Here is a 20692-nt window from a genome sequence, read left to right on the forward strand (position 1 = left end):
CTATGTGAAGGTGATTTTTAAAATTTATATACACAATTTAAAAAGCAAATCCATACATTTCCAGAAGAGCACATAATCTGTTTTGTTCCCCATTCTGACCATCTGACACTTATTTTGTCGACACTCATGATGTTAATCCTTACCTATAGAAATCTCAGATACAGCTGTAAAATGCTGCTGTCTCCAAAGTAAAAAGCGTTCTCTCCTCCCCACTACGCCTTAATGCAATGATGATATGTTTGCTCCAGCAGTTGACAAGCCATTGTATCATTTAGATTCCATAATGACACCTTGTCACACTGAAATGGTCATGTTTTCTCAAATCAAAAGTTGCAGTGTTGATTTCTGACATACTGTATCATCGAGATGTGCTTTTTTACCCCTGTTCCAAGTTGAATGCAGTTTGGTGCCATTTTCCTATTGACTGATCCATATTTTGGCACCTTGTGTGGAAAGTACAATTAGTTCAGGCAGAAAAGTGAATTACAGTGTGTTCTTCAAAGCAGAAGCGTTAACATTCTAACTGGATTCTTTCACTGGAGCACAAAAGAATTACAGTGATTACTTTCAGAACTGCTAATCTAAATTCAGAGAAGCTTGCTCCTTAAGTTGGTAGAATCTTTTCAGAGCAAGAAAAAAAATGCATCTGAATGAGATGGAAAAGGAAACTGATTCATAAGAATGTCTTCAAATCACATTTAGTTCAGATAAAATAACTTTATAGTTGTAAGTTGCCATAAGCTCAAAGAGTGGTTTATTCTCAGATCAATAGCAATGCTTTTCAAGGTCTATTGTAAACATCACTATTTTGAAAATATTTTATGCAACGACTAAATTTTTAATATATATTTTTTAAATGTGACAAGTATTGTTTTGAAGCTAATTACAATCCTGTATTCAGGAAAGATCAGTTAAGAAATCACATTATTCCAAAAAAAAAGTGCATTATTGTTCAGAGTTTGTGGTTTACCAGCAAGAAAATCCTGCATGCTAAATGGTGCTCACTGGTCTGTATATGTGTGGGAGGATCAAAAATGGAGTCAGCCATGCCAGTTTGCTATCATTTTGAAAAAACAGTCCAAATATGATGGCTGCCACATTGTTTATTAGGCAATGTTTTGCACGCAGGAATTATTGATTTGCACACTTAAAAATATTCAAACAATTTTAACAAAATTTAATAGCACTGTTATCTAGTTTAATGGAACCATCCAGTTTAACAAGTACAGTGGCCATATTTTCGTGACCACATTGACTTGTCTTTATATGGATTTGATATAAGGCAAAGGGAGAACTTTTTCTTCCATTTATCTGCCTCATAATGGATGAATTGCTGCCTTGGAAGGCATCATTGGGTTCTGCGTGACCATAGGAGATCACTGAAGTGCAATGAGCTGAGTGATACCATTTTCTCTTCTTCATAGCCCAACAAAGAGGTAACAAAACTCACTCAGCTGAGGCCGCAGTATTCAAGTCCAAGCACTGACCCTCACTTCAGCTGATGACCTGCAGGTCAAAGGGGAAATGCTGCATTGCTTGAGCCGGTAGAATGGCCTCCAAAAAAAACATAGAAACATAGAAAATAGGTGCAGGAGTAGGCCATTCGGCCCTTCGAGCCTGCACCACCATTCAATATGATCACGGCTGATCATGCAACTTTAGTACCCCATTCCTGCTTTCTCTCCATACCCCTTGATCCCTTTAGCCGTAAGGGCCACATCTAACTCCCTTTTGAATATACCTAACGAACTGGTCTCAACAACTTTCTGCGGTAGAGAATTCCACAGGTTCACAATTCTCTGAATGAAGATGTTTCTCCTCATCTCGGTCCTAAATGGCTTACCCCTTATCCTTAGACTGTGTCCCCTGGTTCTGGACTTCCCCAACATCGGGAACATTCTTCCTGCATCTAACCTGTCCAATCCAATCAGAATTGTATATGTTTCCATGAGATCCCCTCTCATTCTTGTAAATTCCAGTGAATATCAGCCTAGTTGATCCAGCCTTTCTTCATATGTCAGTCTTGCCATCCCGGGAATCAGTCTGGTGAACATTCGCTGCACTCCCTCAATAGCAAGAATGTCCTTCTTCAGATTAGGAGACCAAAACTGTACACAATATTCAAGGCGTGGCCTCACCAAGGCCCTGTACAACTGCAGTAAGACCTCCCTGCTCCTATACTCAAATCCTGTCGCTATGAAGGCCAACATGCCATTTGCCGCCTTCACTGCCTGCTGTACCTGCATGCCAACTTTCAATGACTGATATACCATGACATCCAGGTCTCGTTGCACCTCCCCTTTTCCTAATCTGTCACCATTCAGATAATCTGCCTTCCTCTTTTGCCACCAAAGTGGATAACCTCACATTTATCTACATTATACTGCATCTGCCTTGCATTTGCCCACTTACCTAACCTGTCCAAGTCACCCTGCAGCCTCTTAGTATTCTCCTCACAGCTCACACTGCCACCCAGCTTAGTGTCATCTGCAAACTTGGAGATGTTATATTCAATTCCTTCATCTAAATCATTAATATATATTGTAAATAGCTGCGTTCCCAGCACTGAACCTTGCTGTACCCCACTAGTCACTGCCTGCCATTCTGAAAAGGACCTGTTTATTCCTACTCTTTGCTTCCTGTCTGCCAACCAGTTCTCTATCCACATCAATACATTACCCCAATACCATGTGCTTTAATTTTGCACATTAATCTCTTGTGTGGGACCTTGTCAAAAGCCTTTTGAAAGTCCAAATACACCACATCCACTGGTTTTCCCTTGTCCACTCTACTAGTTAAATCCTCAAAAAATTCTAGAAGATTTGTCAAGCATGATTTCCTTTCATAAATCCATGCTGACTTGGACCGATCCTGTTACTACTTTCCAAATGCGCTGCTGTTAAATCTTTAATAATTGATTCCAACATTTTTCCCCACTATCGATGTCAGGCTAACCAGTCTATAATTCCCGGTTTTCTCTCTTCCTCCTTTTTTAAAAAGGGGGGATTACATTAGATACCCTCTAATCCATAGGAACTGATCCAGAGTCTATAGAATGTTGGAAAATGACCACCAATGCATCCACTATTTCTAGGACCACTTCCTTAAGTACTCTGGGATGCAGACTATCAGGCCCTGGAGATTTATCCGATCAATAAACTGTTAGTCACAACGTTTTGGTTCTTATTGCTCCAAAATTGATAAGGAAACCAGAGCGCTGCTAAGGCCACTGAAGAGTCCATTGCGTGCCTCTTCCAGAATCAGCAATGCAGTATATATGTTACAAACTTTAGAATTTTCTGATTGGGATTAATCAAACTTTCAAGGAAATCTGGAATGTTTCAGGTGACTGTGAGAATAATAGACAGATAACTGTGTTACATCTACTCATCAAGGGAGTATAAGTGTAACCAACAAGGTATTTAAGGATTGTATCTGGAGATGTATTTAACTTGGTTGGAGACATAATAGGTCTACTACCTGGAGATAGATACATTCTCATGGCAAGTGTAAGCACACTCGGGAAACCCAGCAACTGAAGGAAATGATAACACTAATACTTACACCTTGCTATTACTTTACCAAATGCAGTTAACATAGTAAGATAGAAGTAAAGCTGGAAACATACTAATCCTTTTTGATTGGTAGGCTTCCTGCCTTATATCTTGCAATTAGTTAATTGCATTTGATCATTCATTTAATTCTAGGATTGCAAAGGTTTGTTTTAAAATTTGTCTTCAACAGATTATCAGTTGTATTTTCCTACCTAATAGTGTGTTATACATTTCTCTTTGTTAGTATGGAAAGGGGTTAAAGTGTCAAGCAGGTAACTGCTCTTTCTGTCCAGCTCTGTGTGGTATCAGTGGGACATTCTTTACCAGGCTGCATGAGTCAAGGACCTTGCCTGTAACAAATTTTCCTTGCAGCCAGTGCTGTTAATGAGAGCAGTAATTAATTGATATCTCTCCCATCCCTTGACTACCACTCGGGGCAAAGAGTGGGGATTAAATTTTTCCCAAGTCAACATTAGAGAGAGCTGAATGTGCATTGACTTACAACAGCTCTGTGAATTCCTCTAATTTAGAGTACTTACTCTTCCACTTATTACATTGTAATTAGTGCTCTCCAATACATTATATTCACAGACTTCAGTTGGAAATTATTAGTGCACTCTCCCTCTCTCCCCTTGAAATTCCATGGCACTATTAATGTGGGACTGGAACATGCACAACTATCTATAAATTCAGTTGTCAGGTGCTAGTTTTTATTCTGGTCTGCAGTTGAATTTAAAATTAGAGGCACTAAAATTCACATTAGCAGCAAGAGCAATGGAATTCTAAAAACTATATTTAACAAAGAAAACCTTTTCTGTCAGAAAAAAGCTATTTGGGAGGTTATGATCTTATCCTTTTGTGGATGAAGAATTGACTTCATTCCATTTTGTGCTGTCAATGCAAAATTTGATGTCACTCTGCACTGAACGCAGAGATTTGGTTGTGTTTTTCAAATGGGGGTTAATTTGTGTCAATTGAAAAATTATTAAATCAATCTTTAGGGATTTTTGCCATTGTACTTTTTTTTGTTACAAGTTTTCTATTAGCATTTTGAGACAACTCACATTTAAATCGCAAAGTGTTAACTACAGTAATTGCTTTAAATCTTGCTGTGCCAATTTTGCCCAATGTATCTATATTTTTAAAATCTTAGTCTTTTTAGCAATAAGCTAGAAAAAATTATATTCAGCTAATACATATTTTTAACTGTTGTGCAATGACAATTAGAATTTCTTCCTGAGGAAGAATTTAAATGAGAAAAATCATCTCGGGGAGGGAAACAGTTTTTGATGATTTCTTTCCTTTTCCCCCACCCCCTCCTTCCCCCACCTTTAAGTTTTGTTTACCACCTGTCTCCAGCTTTGATAAACCTCTGTCATGCCCTTATGCTGATTATGTTCGTGTAGAACAACTTGTATTGACTAACGAATGAATGATGCCTGGTCCCTTGCCTATCAGAAAGGCCCTAAAGAGTGTTGTTTTTAATTCAATGCTTTTCACAGGCTTCTCTGCAGAATGTCAGCCAAGGATCGACACATTGATTCGAGCTGCTCATCATACATTAAGACAGAGCCGTCCAGCCCTGCCTCGCTGACAGATAGTATCAATCACCACAGTCCAGGAGGCTCGTCGGACGCCAGTGGGAGCTACAGCTCCACTATGAATGGACACCAGAATGGCCTGGACTCTCCCCCGCTCTACACGACGACCAGCCTGGGTAGCAACGGCAGCTCCCGTAAACGGTACGACGACTGTTCGAGCACTATAGCCGAAGACTCGCAGACCAAGTGCGAGTACATGTTGAACTCCATGCCCAAAAGGTTGTGTTTGGTCTGCGGTGACATAGCATCAGGATATCATTATGGTGTTGCTTCCTGTGAGGCCTGCAAAGCATTCTTCAAGCGCACTATACAAGGTAATGCCTCTTTCCTATTCTCCCAAATATTCTTACAACTTTTTTGTAATAAAGGCAAAAGATATACTATTAGGACACACATTAGACAAAGGCCCTACTGTGTACTCTTCTTTCAACAATAATGGAGCAACTTTGCTTTATTCAGCTTCTCATGAGTTAACTGATAACCCTAAATTAGTTGTGGTTATCAGTTGACAAAATAACAAATCAGCTAGTAAGTTGTCCGACGAACAAGCACTTAAAAAAAATAATTTTAAAAGACTTTCCACAGGTGATGTAAAGAGGCCAGCAATTGTACGCATCAAGCAATCTCAAACTGAACATTTCCTCAAGAATGCACGAGATGTTCAGTCCTCTATGACTCCTTATAGTCATTTCCGCTATTTTTAGCAGGAACCAGCCAACTGTTGTCACGTGGATTCATGCAGAAAGAAAAATAACTTAAATATTCTAAAAGTTGCTTTATTCAGTCACTACCTCCTGTATTTATGAAAAAACTGTGTTTTTGAAGATAAATATTGAATGGACTTGTTCTTCATTGGCATGTCCTTTTACTACTGTTTGTACGTAAAGTACAATTATTTATGGCATAATTAAAATTTGCCCAACTTTTTGTAGTTCTTAAAAAAAAAAAAAGCTCATATTATTCTCCTTTTGTTTAAATGCTCAGGGTTCCACATTCTCAAGTATATACACTAATTTCAGGTGAATAAAGATCTAAACCTTTTGTGGTGGAACTTGGGAATTTTTTTCCTGATATACAAGATGAAAATGAGCAGTTAATGGTGTGTACAGTAATTAATGACTAGTTAATGATGCATACAATAATTAATGAAGGTGATGTGAGATTGTAACCTGAAAATAATTTTTGAAAAAATACTTTTCAATCAGTTTTTCTCACAAGTAAATGTCATTATTAACAATGATTGCCTTCTCCATTTATGTGTCCGTTTGTGTAATTTCTGTACAAAGCATACATATAAATTATGATGAGAAAGAATGATCAAAAGAAAAAAAAATCAGTTAGATCAAACAGGACCTAGGCTTTGAATAGTTTATGTATAGCTTGCTTTATCTACAGAATATCTGTTCAATAGGAATCGAGTCATATAACTCTTGTGACTTTTTTGGCATGAAGTATGATTTCTTATCTGAAATCATGGTTTAAGATGATAGGAATTTTCCATTCTTGCACAACATTCAGAGCTTCAGTGAGAACTTGCAGTGCATGTGGTGGCATAATACACAACACAGAGCCATTGCAACAAAGCTCCTACTCTCCAGTAATACCTGAATCCATTAGATTACTGCACTTGTGGTAGTGCATCACCATTTAATTTCTAAGAGCATCTACAGGTAATTAAGTTATAATGGATTCAGTATTTGGTCACTGATTTTGTTTGTTGCTCAGCAGTTCCTGTCTCGTACGGCATCAATGGCTGCTGTGCTTGATGGTACTGGCGTGGTAGATGCACAATCATTGCCCCATATGCTACATTATGCAGACCAATCGCTGTTGCTATTTATGTGGCTGTGACGACACTTTTACAGCAAGTTACAGATTGCATCTAGCCATAAATATTTCCATGAATGGACCCCAGTAGGTTTTCCTAATTTTTAATATCTTCAATTAAGCAAATATAGAAAAGAGAGCGATCATTTTATTCTAAAAGAAAAAAAATAAAACTTCTGGACCATATGTTCAGCTTTCTGCGAGCAAAGTTAATGGTCCTCTCTGTTCTAATAAATATTAATACATGTTTAAGAATGTTATTCTTTCTTTGTATATGTAAACATTGTTCAGAATTTCAAGCATTATTTTTTTGTTCTTGAAGTAGAGATTGTACAATTTGTGTCTTCTGAATACAAGTTGAAGTGTAACCTTTTTTGTTAAGCAATTTTGTGAAAGGGATGTATGTGTGAATAGATTTCTTTCCCAGATCGGTTGTTTTACACAAGGTTTTGCATTGAGTGAGGAGTTTTCAGTATTTAGTCTCTTAGTGTTCTACTAATCTGTTATTTAATGAGGAAGCATCGGCTCAGAGAAGGGTAGTCAATATAAATCAGTGTTTACAAAGTGTGATTAACTCTGAAATATTTCATCAGAGCTGCTGTCCCAGGTGGATGCGGTGCTAATTACAGGGAGTTGCATATGTTTCTAGGGGAATGTGATGGACCCTGAGTGCTGCTAACATGAAGTATCAAGGTTACAATTACACTCACTGCCAACCTGCCTTGTCTGCACTAGCAATTTATGCACTCTGTGCGATGACCCTCCTCTCCAGAGGACAATAAACAAAATGCATTTTCATTAAGACACTAATGTATTTAACCACAGAGGACCAGAGAAGGTTGGGGAGGAGGGTAGGAAAGAGAGCGAGGAAGAGTTGGGACTGATTTAAGAAATCAGCAGATATCCAGCTCTGTGTTCTTAAAGTAGAATGCTCAATCAAAATGTTTCCATGATTTATTTTTCTGCCTTTTTGTTACTGCAGGTAACATCGAGTACAGCTGCCCAGCAACAAATGAATGTGAAATCACAAAGCGTAGACGCAAGTCTTGCCAGGCTTGCCGTTTCATGAAATGCCTAAAAGTAGGCATGCTTAAAGAAGGTAAGGTGCATTATGGTGTGTTTTTTAATGTCCAAATGTTTTATTAAGCCTTTCCTTCTGCAGGCATCGCATTTCGTATTCGTTGAAAGGTAAGGAAAAACCTTAAATAAAACATTTGTTTTTTACAGTACAATGTAAGGTACAGTATGAATAAATACAGTCATATTTCATTGATCTATATTGTTTTTAGTAATTTATATTGAACTGTAATGACAGAAGCACACAAAATATGAATACCAATTAATAAATTGTATGTATTGTTGACAAATGTGCAAAGCTAAGTTTAAATAAAACATACAAGTCAGTTTTATATTTATTGTATTTTGGTATATACCTAGCTGACTTTAGAAGTCCTAACAAACTTATTTCATAACATTCAATGTATTTAAATTGACTTATTTGAGAGTGACATTTTCTGAGCTATTGATGTAAGTAATGCATTGTACATAAAATTCTAAAATATAAATAATTATGATCATAGTCAACAGTGGGTTCAGTAATTTTGTCAAACTCTAGTTGGCCATTTCAACAGCAGAAATTTATGAAAGCCAAGTATAGTTGACTTTTTCTCCATGTTTGTTTTAAGTAATGAAACAGGCTCAATAAAGAAGCTCCTGGTCAAACACTCGACTTCCAACTACAAGGTGGAGAGTTCAGTTTCCAAAGTTCTATTTCAACTTGCTTGTCAATTCCTAGTACATGGCAGATTACATGAAAACGAGACATTCAATCTTGAGCTCGTGGGGGTGGGATGTTTTGTGGTGGGAAGGAAGGGAACTGATTCTGTCTGGGTTCGCCCACCTGAATCACACCTCTTTACCAACCGGTCACAAAGCTGTGTTTGTCATGGCCATGTAGAAGTTCAACTCCCCACGTTTCTAAGTATCTGAGAATGCATGGTCCTGAACAGCCAACAAGCGACAGAAAATAGAAAGTGCTGGGGGAAGAAAACTTTCAATAAAAAACACAATATTAAAATAAATGGTATGTGGAAATTGGAAGGGCAATGCTTCTATGTTTTATATAGGACTGGTAAAGCTGACTCCTCCAAGAGGAGCACTCACTCTGCTTTGTAATTAAATGTTAATAGTAATGGCTCTTGAAAGAGAGAGAATCCCCTTTATCACCTTCTACTAGACTGCATTTTAAAACCACCACAAATCAAATCCACATGACCTACCTTTTCAAATGTGGCCATCTTTCACAGAATAAATAAATAAAAAATTGAGCTAATCCACTTCAGGTACCACATTGAACAGAAGGGATGGGTCATTTTACAACATAATTCAATTTATTAATGTATCCTGAAATGTTTAATGTCAAGAATTTGCAAAACAAAAATATTGTGATATGCTGACACAGCTAAAGGGACACTGTCATTGTAATGTCATTGTTATACGGATTTCTTCACCAATGTTCTCTCCGTACTGCCACCAAAAGTGCACTTTAATGCAGCTGGTGCTAGTCCAATCTCAAAACTATCAACCTATGTAAGGCTAATTCCAAAACAGGGTCCTGTGAATTTTGCTTTACAGCAACTGTAGTTTAACTGCAGTCACGACAAAGCCAAGTTTAATATACAGTTTACAATAATTTTCTGTGGACTTATATTTGCTTCTTTTCAACCAGTACAAAATATGATGTTAAATGCACGAGACTGGTAACATGCTCTCATCAAAACTTTGCAACTCCCTTCCCCCTTGCTTTTCTTCTTATCCATCCCTGAATAAAAAAAGTAATCAGGCAGTATAATTGGGTGCTTTTCACTTGCATCATACACATATGGTGCAAGTACTGTACCAGCAAGTGCAGAATAATCCCAGCGGCATTGTCTTCAGAACTGTAATGGTCTAATGCAATATGTTCAATACACAATGTGGTACCTGTATATCCATTTTTTTGCAAAAATAAAACTCTTCTCTAGCGGAATCAGTTCCTTCTGTTCTCACTGAAATGCAGTACAGTAACACCTTTGGTATCTATTGTTTCTTCACATCTGCCAAGATGTACGTCTGCCATTACAGCAGCAGCCCATTATGCAGGTCTGTTTTAAATGTTTTAACATTTGCTTATGTGCAAGAGTTTAGATGACAGCTCAGTAATTGATAAGGGAAGTTGGAGACAGGCCTGACGGATGTTGTGCTGGTTTTGATATGGCATCTTTCCCCATGAGCCTTCAGACAAATAGCAGCCTTTTGTTCTACCCCCAGCCACCCATATACACATATATCAATATGGCACTCCCATTTGTTGTGATGTGGCTGAATTTGATATCGGGGTCCTTCCTTACACTTGAATTACTGCTTCAAATAGGCAATTAGAGTGTCTACAATGGAAACCTTGAAAACTCTGTAGCCTAATGAAGCACAAATTTGGATGCAGAACATGAAGGTATTCGAAGTTGGTATTGCCCTCTGGGAAGATGAGTGCCATTTGGGAGCAATCATACTGCTAGGTTACTCCTCCTATATTTTTATCTTTTTCCCCATATGAACTGCTTTTAGATTTAGGTTTTGTTTTACTGCAACATGGAAGAGAATCTGCATTATTTTGTCATGTTGATGGCAGCACGTGTTTTCGCAGTGGCTGCTAGTTCATTTGCCAGTTTTTGAACCTGCTGTTTGATTGAAGAACTGTTATGTTCCTTTTAATATTTATCTACAGTTCCTTCCTCGCCCCATCTGCTAGTGGAGAGTAGTTGTGGATCAGCTCGTCTGCAGGTACAGGTTTCATAAGAGGTAACTACAGCCTGGCTGCCAAAGCAAGCCCACTGAGAGCAGCTGTCTAGCCTCCCCCTCTTGCACTTTACCCTCCGTGGGCCCTCCGAATCTTCCTGGCTGGAGGCATAAATCATCGTCTTGTCACTAGCTCTTGGTTTTTGTATTATGCAATGCCTAAATTCATATGGAACCGCTGGAACATGAAGCTAGATAATGACTAACATAAGAAGGTTTCTACTTGTGCATTTTAACAATATTACTTTTTGTTTTGCAGTCAAACCTCCAGTAAGGTACAGTATTAGAATTACTGAAGCTGATTTAGGCAATATATGTTCATTTACTAATTGGTAATTATCACCTATTAATACACAATTATGATTCCAGACCACATTACTCAATGGCTGTTACTATAACTGTCTGCCCGTATAGTTCTGACGAAGGGTCATTGACCCGAAACGTTAACTCTGCTTCCTCTCCACAGATGCTGCCTGACCTGCTGAGATTTCCAGCATTTTCTGTTTTTATACCCGTATAGTTGTTTGGTACAAGTTATATTTTGAGAGAATTGATCCACATTAGACATTTTAGTAGTGCTTTTCATCCTACCCAAGCAAGCAGGCAATTAAAATCGGCTGGTGACTTACCCGCCGATGTCCTGCCCCGTTCCATCTGTCCTATTTTAACCTGCTCTTCTGATGAGGCAGCAAGGGCACTTGCCTTGAAGCTGGTGGGACCTTCTATATTTATTATGCAGATTGGACTCTGATTATGTCATTGGGCCTGATTGCAATTTTAACTCTGGCATGAGTGGGGAAGCTTTCCCACTTGATGAAGACAGCAGGAAAAGGATCTGCAACCTAAATAGGTACCTTTTTTACTTTCCTTGCAGGTCCTGGAGCAGTTAAAGGCCATTCCTGCCCTGGGTTTCCCCACTAGCCCTACTGCAGGACCCTCCCAAAACCCACTCACCATAACTTACCTTGTTGCCAGCGACCTTTCCTTTGTTGCCGGCTGGCAACCTCTTGATGCCCAAATTTCCACTCCCACCCATTTAGGACGGGCAGCTGACCGCTGGCATATAGATGAGGAGGCCCTGGAGTTAAAGTCACCAAGGCCTCAAGCTGCCAAGGTCAGTGGGGTTTGGCACTCGCCTCGCACTTCACCCATCCGATTCTCGGTCCTGGCTAAAATCGAGGCTATTTTGTCTGTGGTCGTAGAAAGATTCGTTTTGAGTATTGGACCATTTTTTATACTCTCATCAGTTGGAGCATGATGTCACTTACATTAGTGAAACAGAGCAGTAATGATGCTTCATTTGAAACTGCAGCTGATGTAGTTGCCCATGTAAAATACTTTAAAGAATGAATGCTACTCTACTCTCAGTTGAGCTTATTGTAAAATATACATCTATATTTGATTACTTTTTCATTGTGCTTCTGCATTACCAAACATGGTACAATCTACATTTCACTAAAATTACATTTCAAGCTGTACTTTAGAAATTTCTATGAAGCAGAGACCCAAAAATCTCATTTTAATTTCAAAAGGCACCAGCCATGAATAGCTTCTGACTAAAGCAATTTGCGTAGTACAATTCCCACATAGAGGTACTGCAATTACAAATTGATGAAGAAGTAACTGATGTAATATTCCCGATCAACCTTTACTTTATCTTTTAGAAAGGTTTAAATTCACTCACATATATATGTTTATTGCCATTCACTTACCCACTATGGGCTAGACTTTCCATTTACATTGATATCGCCCCAAAATGGGCGATTTTTCCAGCATTAATGGTTTTATTATTTTTCGGGATCGCCGGAATATCGCCCATTTTTAAAACCGCCAGTTTCGCCTAATGGATGCAATTATGTGTACATCTAATTTTTTTGTTCTCATTAATTTTATTGAAAAGCACAATTGGCTTCATGGAACTCCAAATTCAAAATGTAAATACGTTTTTAATAAGAGAATGTTTTAATTCTCATTCTCTGACATTTACCTGTTAATTTGACAGAAGCTTTCTGTAATAACAAGCTGCTGGCCTTTAGCATTTCAGGTAGACAAAACCAAAAGGGGAAAAAAAAACAACAAATGCTATCACATACTTTATCATATTGGACTAAAGGAAGAATTTTTTATACCATTCCAAAGTTGTAAAGTAAGTCCCCATAGATTTTCTATTGATCAGGTAAGCATTTCCTGAACATGTTGTACTGTCAGGAGCTAATGGTGATTTTTGTCAAGTGTTGCCTTCTGGGAGCTTGAATACAATTAAGGGGTAAGTGTTGGTGAATATTTTCGTACCCTTTGGAGGGTCTCCAGGGAGGAACTAGCGAGGGACACAAGACATTTCCAGCTGTACCACTCTCCACAAGTAGTATTTTTTTCAAAAGGAAGAAAAAAAACAAATGTGCTTCTGACTGGCTGCCTTCCAAAACAGCAACTTCATTTGAATGCAGAAATGGAGAATTAATCCCCTCGTACAATTTCCCTGCCTAAAGATATTTTTATATTTTGTGCCAAATGTGAAATAAGTTGATTATATCCTTAGAACATTTGTCTTTTGAACTTGCACAGGGTTGAAAGCCATTTCCTTGAATGCCTCATTTTATTGAAATAGATCCATTGGTTTAAATTCTTAAATTTTCCAAACTAATCTTTTGCAGAATAAGCATTTTATTCGGTCCAAATTTGCAGCTATTTAGATACACGATTTAGGAATCCTATTGTTGCTTAACAACCAATGTAGACCAACAAGCATGTTTTCCCATTTGGATAGTATCAATGCTTGTTCTCTTCACCACAAACCAATTTACTAGCATCGAAAAAGTCACCTACATTAATCAGTACGGCTGAAGGTTGAATGGAAGTATCACGGGCGAGAGGCAATGAACATATATGGCAGCTATCACATTTTGAACTGAATTTTGTAATTGCCATAGGCACCATCCATTCACCAGATTATAAAACAGTCCAATAGATTCTGAATGTATCTTGGTGACAGATGGACAGAAGGTTCTCCAATTCCATCCTGTTTACTTACACTTATGTAGATTGTCGCTTCTGGTTCATGAACCTATGACAAACAAAACCAGAATAGCATTGTAAATAAAGCTCAGAATTACATTTGTATTAATTCCCTGTTAATCTTAAGAGATTTTTCTTCCTGTTAATATCAGTATTTTCAATTTTTTTTAAGCCTGGGTGTATATATTAAAAGGTGTAAAGTTTATTCTTTCTTAATCTGTTTCAGTTCTTATATTGATAATTAAAAAAAAACAGAACTTTTATTTTCAGTGGAAGATTAACTAGCAACAGGCTAAGAGCCAGATTTTCGACTTTTGTTTTTTTTTTGGCGAAAACGGTAGCGATACCTGAAGCTTACCGTTTTCGCTGCGCGACCATTTTTAGGCTGAACTTTCGACCTTTACGTCTGCATTAGGGGAGCATCGATAAGGGAGACATTGCACAAGCATTCGCGGCACAAAACGTGAGTTTCAGCAACTTTAGTCCAGGTCATTTACACTGCGAGGGAGGCCTTGCAAGGGGTGGGTCAGGGGGAGAAAAGAAATTCCAAAAAACATTCCAAAAACATTTACAAGACCCTTAACTATCTAATTATTGCAAAAAAAAAACTTTAACTTAACGTTTTTGCAGGTTTTCATACTTACCGCTGCTGGTAGGGCTGCACAGATAGGTTTGATCTGTCGCTATTCTAGATGTGGCGTACGGGTCGGGAGAATGCCGAAACTCGTATGGTAATGCAATCGATGTCACTGCATGTCGGCGCACCTCTCCCCGGCAGTACTTGGAAACGCCGCTGCACACAGGTACCCGAGGATCCCACCCAGACTTTGCGACCAGGTTTTCGCCGCGGAGGGTCAAATCGTGGCGAAAACCCGATTGCAAACCTCTCGAAAATCCGGCCCAGTGCCTTTAAAAATAATGCTTTCTGATTAACTTTACACAGGCAAAATGATTGGATTTTTATAAACACATTTAAAGTTTATGCATTTGAGTTTGGATATACAAATGATAATTCTAGTCTTTATGTTACTGATGGATTGTTTCTCCAGCATTTTTACCATTTAAAAAAAAATGAACCACTTTAAGAATCATTAATTTGCCATGCTATAATAAATTCAAGAGAAGCATCTGAGGCAATCCTCAAACAGCTTGAAGATTCTCAATTTAGATCTCTATTAACCAAATTAATTTTACCGTTCAGTTTTAATATTTGTTTCAGCAAATTCAGTTAAAGAAACTGTAACTGTTAAGTTAATGAACCAGTTTAATTATAAATTCCATAAACATTACTTCCTGAAATGGTCAAATTCAAAAGTGTGGCTCAGATAGCTATCGTTCACCTGTTATATGTTATGATATTTACTATAGCAACCATGGCAAGTATGTAATATTGAGTGATAATTTAAAATCCACTATATAAGCTAAGAAATGTTTAAAACTATAAATATTATCACAGACTTATGGTAAGTATATAATATTGGGCAATTATTTAAAATCCAGTATATTAGCTAAGAAATGTTCAAAAGTATAAATATTATCACAGACTTATGCCATCTGTAACTAAGGTGGAAGTTATCACAAATCTTGTGCCTTCACAGTCAGGTATTTGTTTATTTTTGTGCCTTTTGAACGGTACCTTTTTATATACACAAGCACGCTACACATATGCACACTTCTTTTGAGTACTGAAGCCACTCAAAGTCTTAACTGATTTGTGAAAGTGAAGCAGTCATACCAATTCCTAAAATATTCACCTAAGCCCTACAAGCTGTTTAAATGTCTAATTTGGGCTATATTTGGGAGTTGCTAAAGTGTGGAGATAAGATAAATCATACACAAGCGAGTGTCAGCTATGGCTAAGACCTCTAGTTCTGCATTCCTAGTGTCAAAATGTTGTCACAAGACACAAATGGAATGTGGTGATCTCTGAATGGTAGTCTTAATATTGGCTGTGGTTAAACCCAGTGTATGATAATTTGATGTCAATACTCTGATAACCTCTGAAAAAAATGTTCATTAAAGAGACAATAACTCTTTTGGCTTGTATTGCACTAATGCCAACAATTCAATCCAAAGAGAATTTTCTTCGAAGATAGCGCATTATTTTCCTACACATACATATTTGTTTTATAACTACAAAAGCAAAGACAATATTCTTTTACTTTTCTCCTGAGAATTTTATAGAGGCCAACTGTCCCTTATGTTGTTTTGTTATTACACACCAGTTTTACTCAGTATTAACTGCAACATACCCCACATAGTTTCTCAAGTAACCTTTTAAGAAGCCAGGATTACTAAGTGTAACATTGAGAAAGCTGAAAAGAAGATAAATGGGTCATGAGTTAATATGATTTTGATGCAATTTAGTTAAATAGGCTGCAGGAAAATTCTATACTTTATTGCTTCATACAATAGCTTGTTAGCAACATAGGCTTCCTTGCCTCTTAAAGCATTAACAACTGCAAATGCCTGCAATGCACTCTTGACATCAGCCTGACCGTAAGTCTCGTGGCATGCTCACCAGGGATGAGTAGTAGTTGTTGGCATAGCAAACTGTGTTTGTGACCTCTTAGCACTCCAGACAGCTGTTAAGACCCTGCCTTTAATAGGCAAGGTTAGCAGGGTGCAGGCCTCTTCTCAGTGCACTGACCAGGGCCCCTATTGCATAAAGGGGAGAACAAAAGACTGATGACAGCTCCTGATGTCTGGGCATTTCAGAAGCTGGCTCAAAAGTTCATCGTGATAGACTGGATTAGTGCACATTACAGCACTATTTGCCAAATATGGATGCAGTATCCTACTAGCCATTTTACACATGTTAGGTTATCCATCATGCAAACTACACTAACTGCACCTAGAAAGGACATTTCTTCCTGTACAGTTATTTTAGCTGTTGTGATAAATTCAGCTATTAGAATTTAAAGTCACTGTTACTCCCAGCAACCCTATTTCTTTTGCATTTGCATTCTACTTGTATTGTTTGGGTAAGATCATCACAATTACCCAGATCAAAGTCCAACTTGAGAAAAAAGGAGAATAAAGTTAAGGAAAGAAAAACTGCTTTTAACAGAGCTAAGGTGCTTCCAATCTATTCAAAATGAGGCAAGGTGACAGCTGTTAATGGAAATTAGGACCCTCCCACTAGAATTACTGGTGATTAGAAATTTCAAAAAGCTGAGTAGTATACAGATACATAATAATTTATAAAACGCCATTTGAACCTGGTCGAATTATTAACATCGTTGAACACTAAAGTACTTAATGTTAGCATTTTACATCAGTTTAGTACATTGCATCTTATTGGGGAATTCTGCAACTGTTCCCATATTCAAACCAAGAAGAAAAAAAGATGTCACAGAGGGTCACAAATTATGTTCAGGTTTGACAGATTGTAGCCTTGCTTTACAAGAGCGGTAACATCTCATTTGTCACAGTTTGATCAGTAAGTGCGTGAATGCAAGCGGAAGGCTTTCCATCTCCGCACCAATTTAATAGTTCTGAGGCTGTCACCGGTCTAGAGCCACCTGCCCAAGAATTGCAACACTGATCTGTTTTAATTTAATCGGCCGTCAATCGGAATGAAATCATAAATCGCCTCCTTTGATTCCTCTGGCAGCATGTTTTTTTCAGTGATACTCCAGCGTTATAAAAAGCATTTTCTTTGAAGGCCTATGTAGGCAATATTTAATACCCCTAAAAAATCAAAACCTAGTGGACACACCATTGAAATTCTCACACTTTAGATTTGCCTTCTTGTTGGAGCTTCACTAATGAAAGTAGCGTCTGACACAGACTGGCAATTGTGTGGGATTTCCTGAAAAGGATGAGATACAAATGGGTTATATAGATTGTTTTTTTAATTTTATTTTTTGGACAAGTAGGATGAACAGATTTTGTGTATTAAAGAAACCTACCATTTTTGAATTGGCAAATTTGAACAACAACATAAACTGTGGTACTTGGAATGCTGTACTAACAAACTTGGTCACTGCACCAGATAAGATAAATGCAACCAAAAGCAGATTTTCCCCTCCCCCATGATGAAAATAACAAATGACAGCACATGCCCTGAAGGAGGCTACTGTCTCTTTAAGTGAGTTTACTAAATGCATTTCAGTTTTGAGAGTAAATGGAGTTAGTCTATTGTACATGTTTAATTCCCTATTAGTCCCCAGTGTTTACTGCTGTGGCCAAGCTGGGGCACCTGTAAATTGGGTTAAATACAACACATTGTCTAAACATATCACAGTTACAATCATTCACCTCGAATGGTGATAAGAAACCTCTTGTATTATTGAATCTACAATGGGGAGGCTCTGCAGGCGCAGAGATAACAGCTAGTTATTTCTCCTTAAGTAGAAAGAAAAACAGTGGCTTGAGCTTGCTGTTATGACTGTGACATTAATTATAACCCACTGAATTGTTTTATGCTGCTGGAGTGGTTTTGAGATTAAGCTCGCCCTCCAAGCTCCTGTGCATATGGCTCTGATTAAAAATATTTGTCATTCAAGAAAACTTTCATTTTCAAGCGGAGATGATGTATTTATTTTTCTCTGTGTAATCTTGCAGGTTTAATTAGTGGCACGCCAGAAAAACAGATTGGAATTATTTCAGCCTAGCAATTAAAATGGAATGCTAAGTGAAAGCTATTTCAGGTCCCCTATAGGGATTTAATGTTAACAATGTGTACTTTTTCTTTGGTGAATCCTTGATAAGCAGGAGGACTAGACAGCTTTCATTATCATCACAAGCACTTCGTGGTCATTCTTTAGTGTTTGAAAGGGATATTTGTTCATTGTAAATGGTCAATTTTTTTCAGGCTTTTGAAATATAATTTACAATTTTTAATTTGATTCAATTTGATTAAATCGTTAATTAGCTTGGAGTTCATTTTCTGTAAAATAAACTGAGCAGTAAGGGTTAGCTTTATTAAGTTTACTGTGAACGAGGTATAAGTAGCAGAAAATAAGCTGACACAAACATAGGCAGACATGTTGTTAAACTTGGTGATTACTAAATATAGCATTTTCTGTCATTGCCTCTGTAGTCACCCATCCTAGAAAGACGCCAGATGGTGTCATTGTGGTAGTGCGCAGTGGATACAAGATACACTAAGTGACATCACAAGAAAAGTGTGCAATGAATAAGATTGTATTGTCAATACTTTGTTTTCAGTATGAATACCAAGTTAGCTCTAGTGGTCTAACATATTGTACGGGTATTCGGTAGCTATTTTTTAACCCAAGAGCAGTAGGTTACTTTAATAGTTTGTATTCAAAAAGTGGTTATACTAAATCAATGTAATATCAATGACCCAGCGTGCAGTGACGCCAATAATATACTTTACTAGTAGCTGTGAATATTGATTCTTTTTACCCTTAAATACATGCTTACACAGCAGAAATGTGTGATGTACCCAAGCTTCCTGCTTGACGATAGCTGTTGTAACCAATTTTGAAGTATTTCCTCCTCTTGAAACTACTGAAATTCTGAAAAAGGTTACAACACACTCACTGTGTTGGATTATACTGTCTGTCCAAACTGTTACTTCAACCGATCACCTCCCGAGCAGGACAGTCATGCCTCTTTAATACTATGATCAGACTGCTGCTACCAGTATCAAATCAGTAGCTGCTGTTTAGATATTAGCTAGCTAGTATATACGGAGAACTGCCAGGCTGAAACCTCAATTCTGCTGCCCAGGAGAGAGCTCTGCGCATGCATTCATATACAGGCTGCCTTGTACCAACGTTGAAGTTAGAGTTTCAATGCACCCTAAGCCTAGCATTTAATGAACAATTTCTCTATTGTAATTCCATTTGCTGTATGCAAGCATTGAAAATAATTGCTCACAAACTGCCATTTTATAACGGCTGGCTAAACCCAATGTGGACATGGTAAGAAATATTGACTAGCGTGTTTTTTTCTGAGATGGCACGCAAGTAATGAAAAGAAGCATTTTGAATCCATGTTGAGTTCATAAAGAATCATCTTGAAAGATTAACATTCCAAAGGCTATTTCTATGTTAATTCTGAAAGTGCTATTTAAACAGAAGAGTGACAGCAGAATAAGCTTTGGATAATCATTTTGTACAGCTCTTTATCCAATTCACTTTAGCTCTAATGGTGTCTGTGTCCACACAGACACTTTAAATTTATACACTCGCCGCCTTCTCTCCCAACCCCTCCCCAAAACAATAAAGTTAAACAGAAGTTACAATTGCTGCTCACATATTAAGTCTTCTAACTTTTCAGCATCTATTCTATTGTTGAAGTCATTGGAAATACAACATTTTCTACATTGGGAATATTAGACTTTGAGTTTTGCAGGATGATTTATAGCCAGTGAGTACATTTCTGTTTAATGCTAACCATCCATACATTAATAGGACAGTCTTGCTGTAACAAAATTAGTAAATATTGATTGGGGAAGACGTATTGAGAATAATGGCCACGACAACCTCGTGGTCTAGTGATAAGAATTCAGAGGTTGCAGGTTAGAGCCCAAGGGCCACCTGACACTTGAATCTGCCAGCCTCGAGTGTGATGCATTTTGTCAGTTTCTATCAGGGCTACCAGAAAGAAAGCCTCACAATATCTTAAAGGGGAGGCAATAAATACATTATCCTAATCTGCCCATTTTCAAACATTTCTTCTGCTGTCTTATTATGAAGAGGGATTAGATCTGACTTTCATTTAGTTTGCTCTTGCAGTAGAAAGAGGTAAATGACCATGAGGGGAAAGTTCAGAAAAGGCTGAGAAAAATTTAAATGGAAAGAAGAGAGATAACACTACAAGTATATTCAAATAGAATTACAGCTTTTAAACAACTTTATACAGATGCTTAACAATTTAAAGAAA

General features: G+C 37.7%; 1 protein-coding gene across 11 annotated transcripts in view; it reads left to right on the top strand.

Annotated features, from left to right (window-relative positions):
* Window positions 1-20692, top strand: part of esrrga (estrogen-related receptor gamma a) — a 229216-nt gene that overhangs the window by 150563 nt on the left and 57961 nt on the right. For all 11 annotated transcript variants that reach the window (XM_070889451.1, XM_070889448.1, XM_070889450.1 and 8 more), the window contains 2 exons: window positions 5057-5469; window positions 7965-8081. In XM_070889451.1, the coding sequence (XP_070745552.1) occupies window positions 5057-5469; window positions 7965-8081 (530 nt within the window). The remainder of the gene's footprint in view (window positions 1-5056; window positions 5470-7964; window positions 8082-20692) is intronic.

The sequence above is a fragment of the Pristiophorus japonicus genome, chromosome 9, assembly GCF_044704955.1.
Source record: "Pristiophorus japonicus isolate sPriJap1 chromosome 9, sPriJap1.hap1, whole genome shotgun sequence".
NCBI classification, from domain to species: domain Eukaryota; kingdom Metazoa; phylum Chordata; class Chondrichthyes; family Pristiophoridae; genus Pristiophorus; species Pristiophorus japonicus.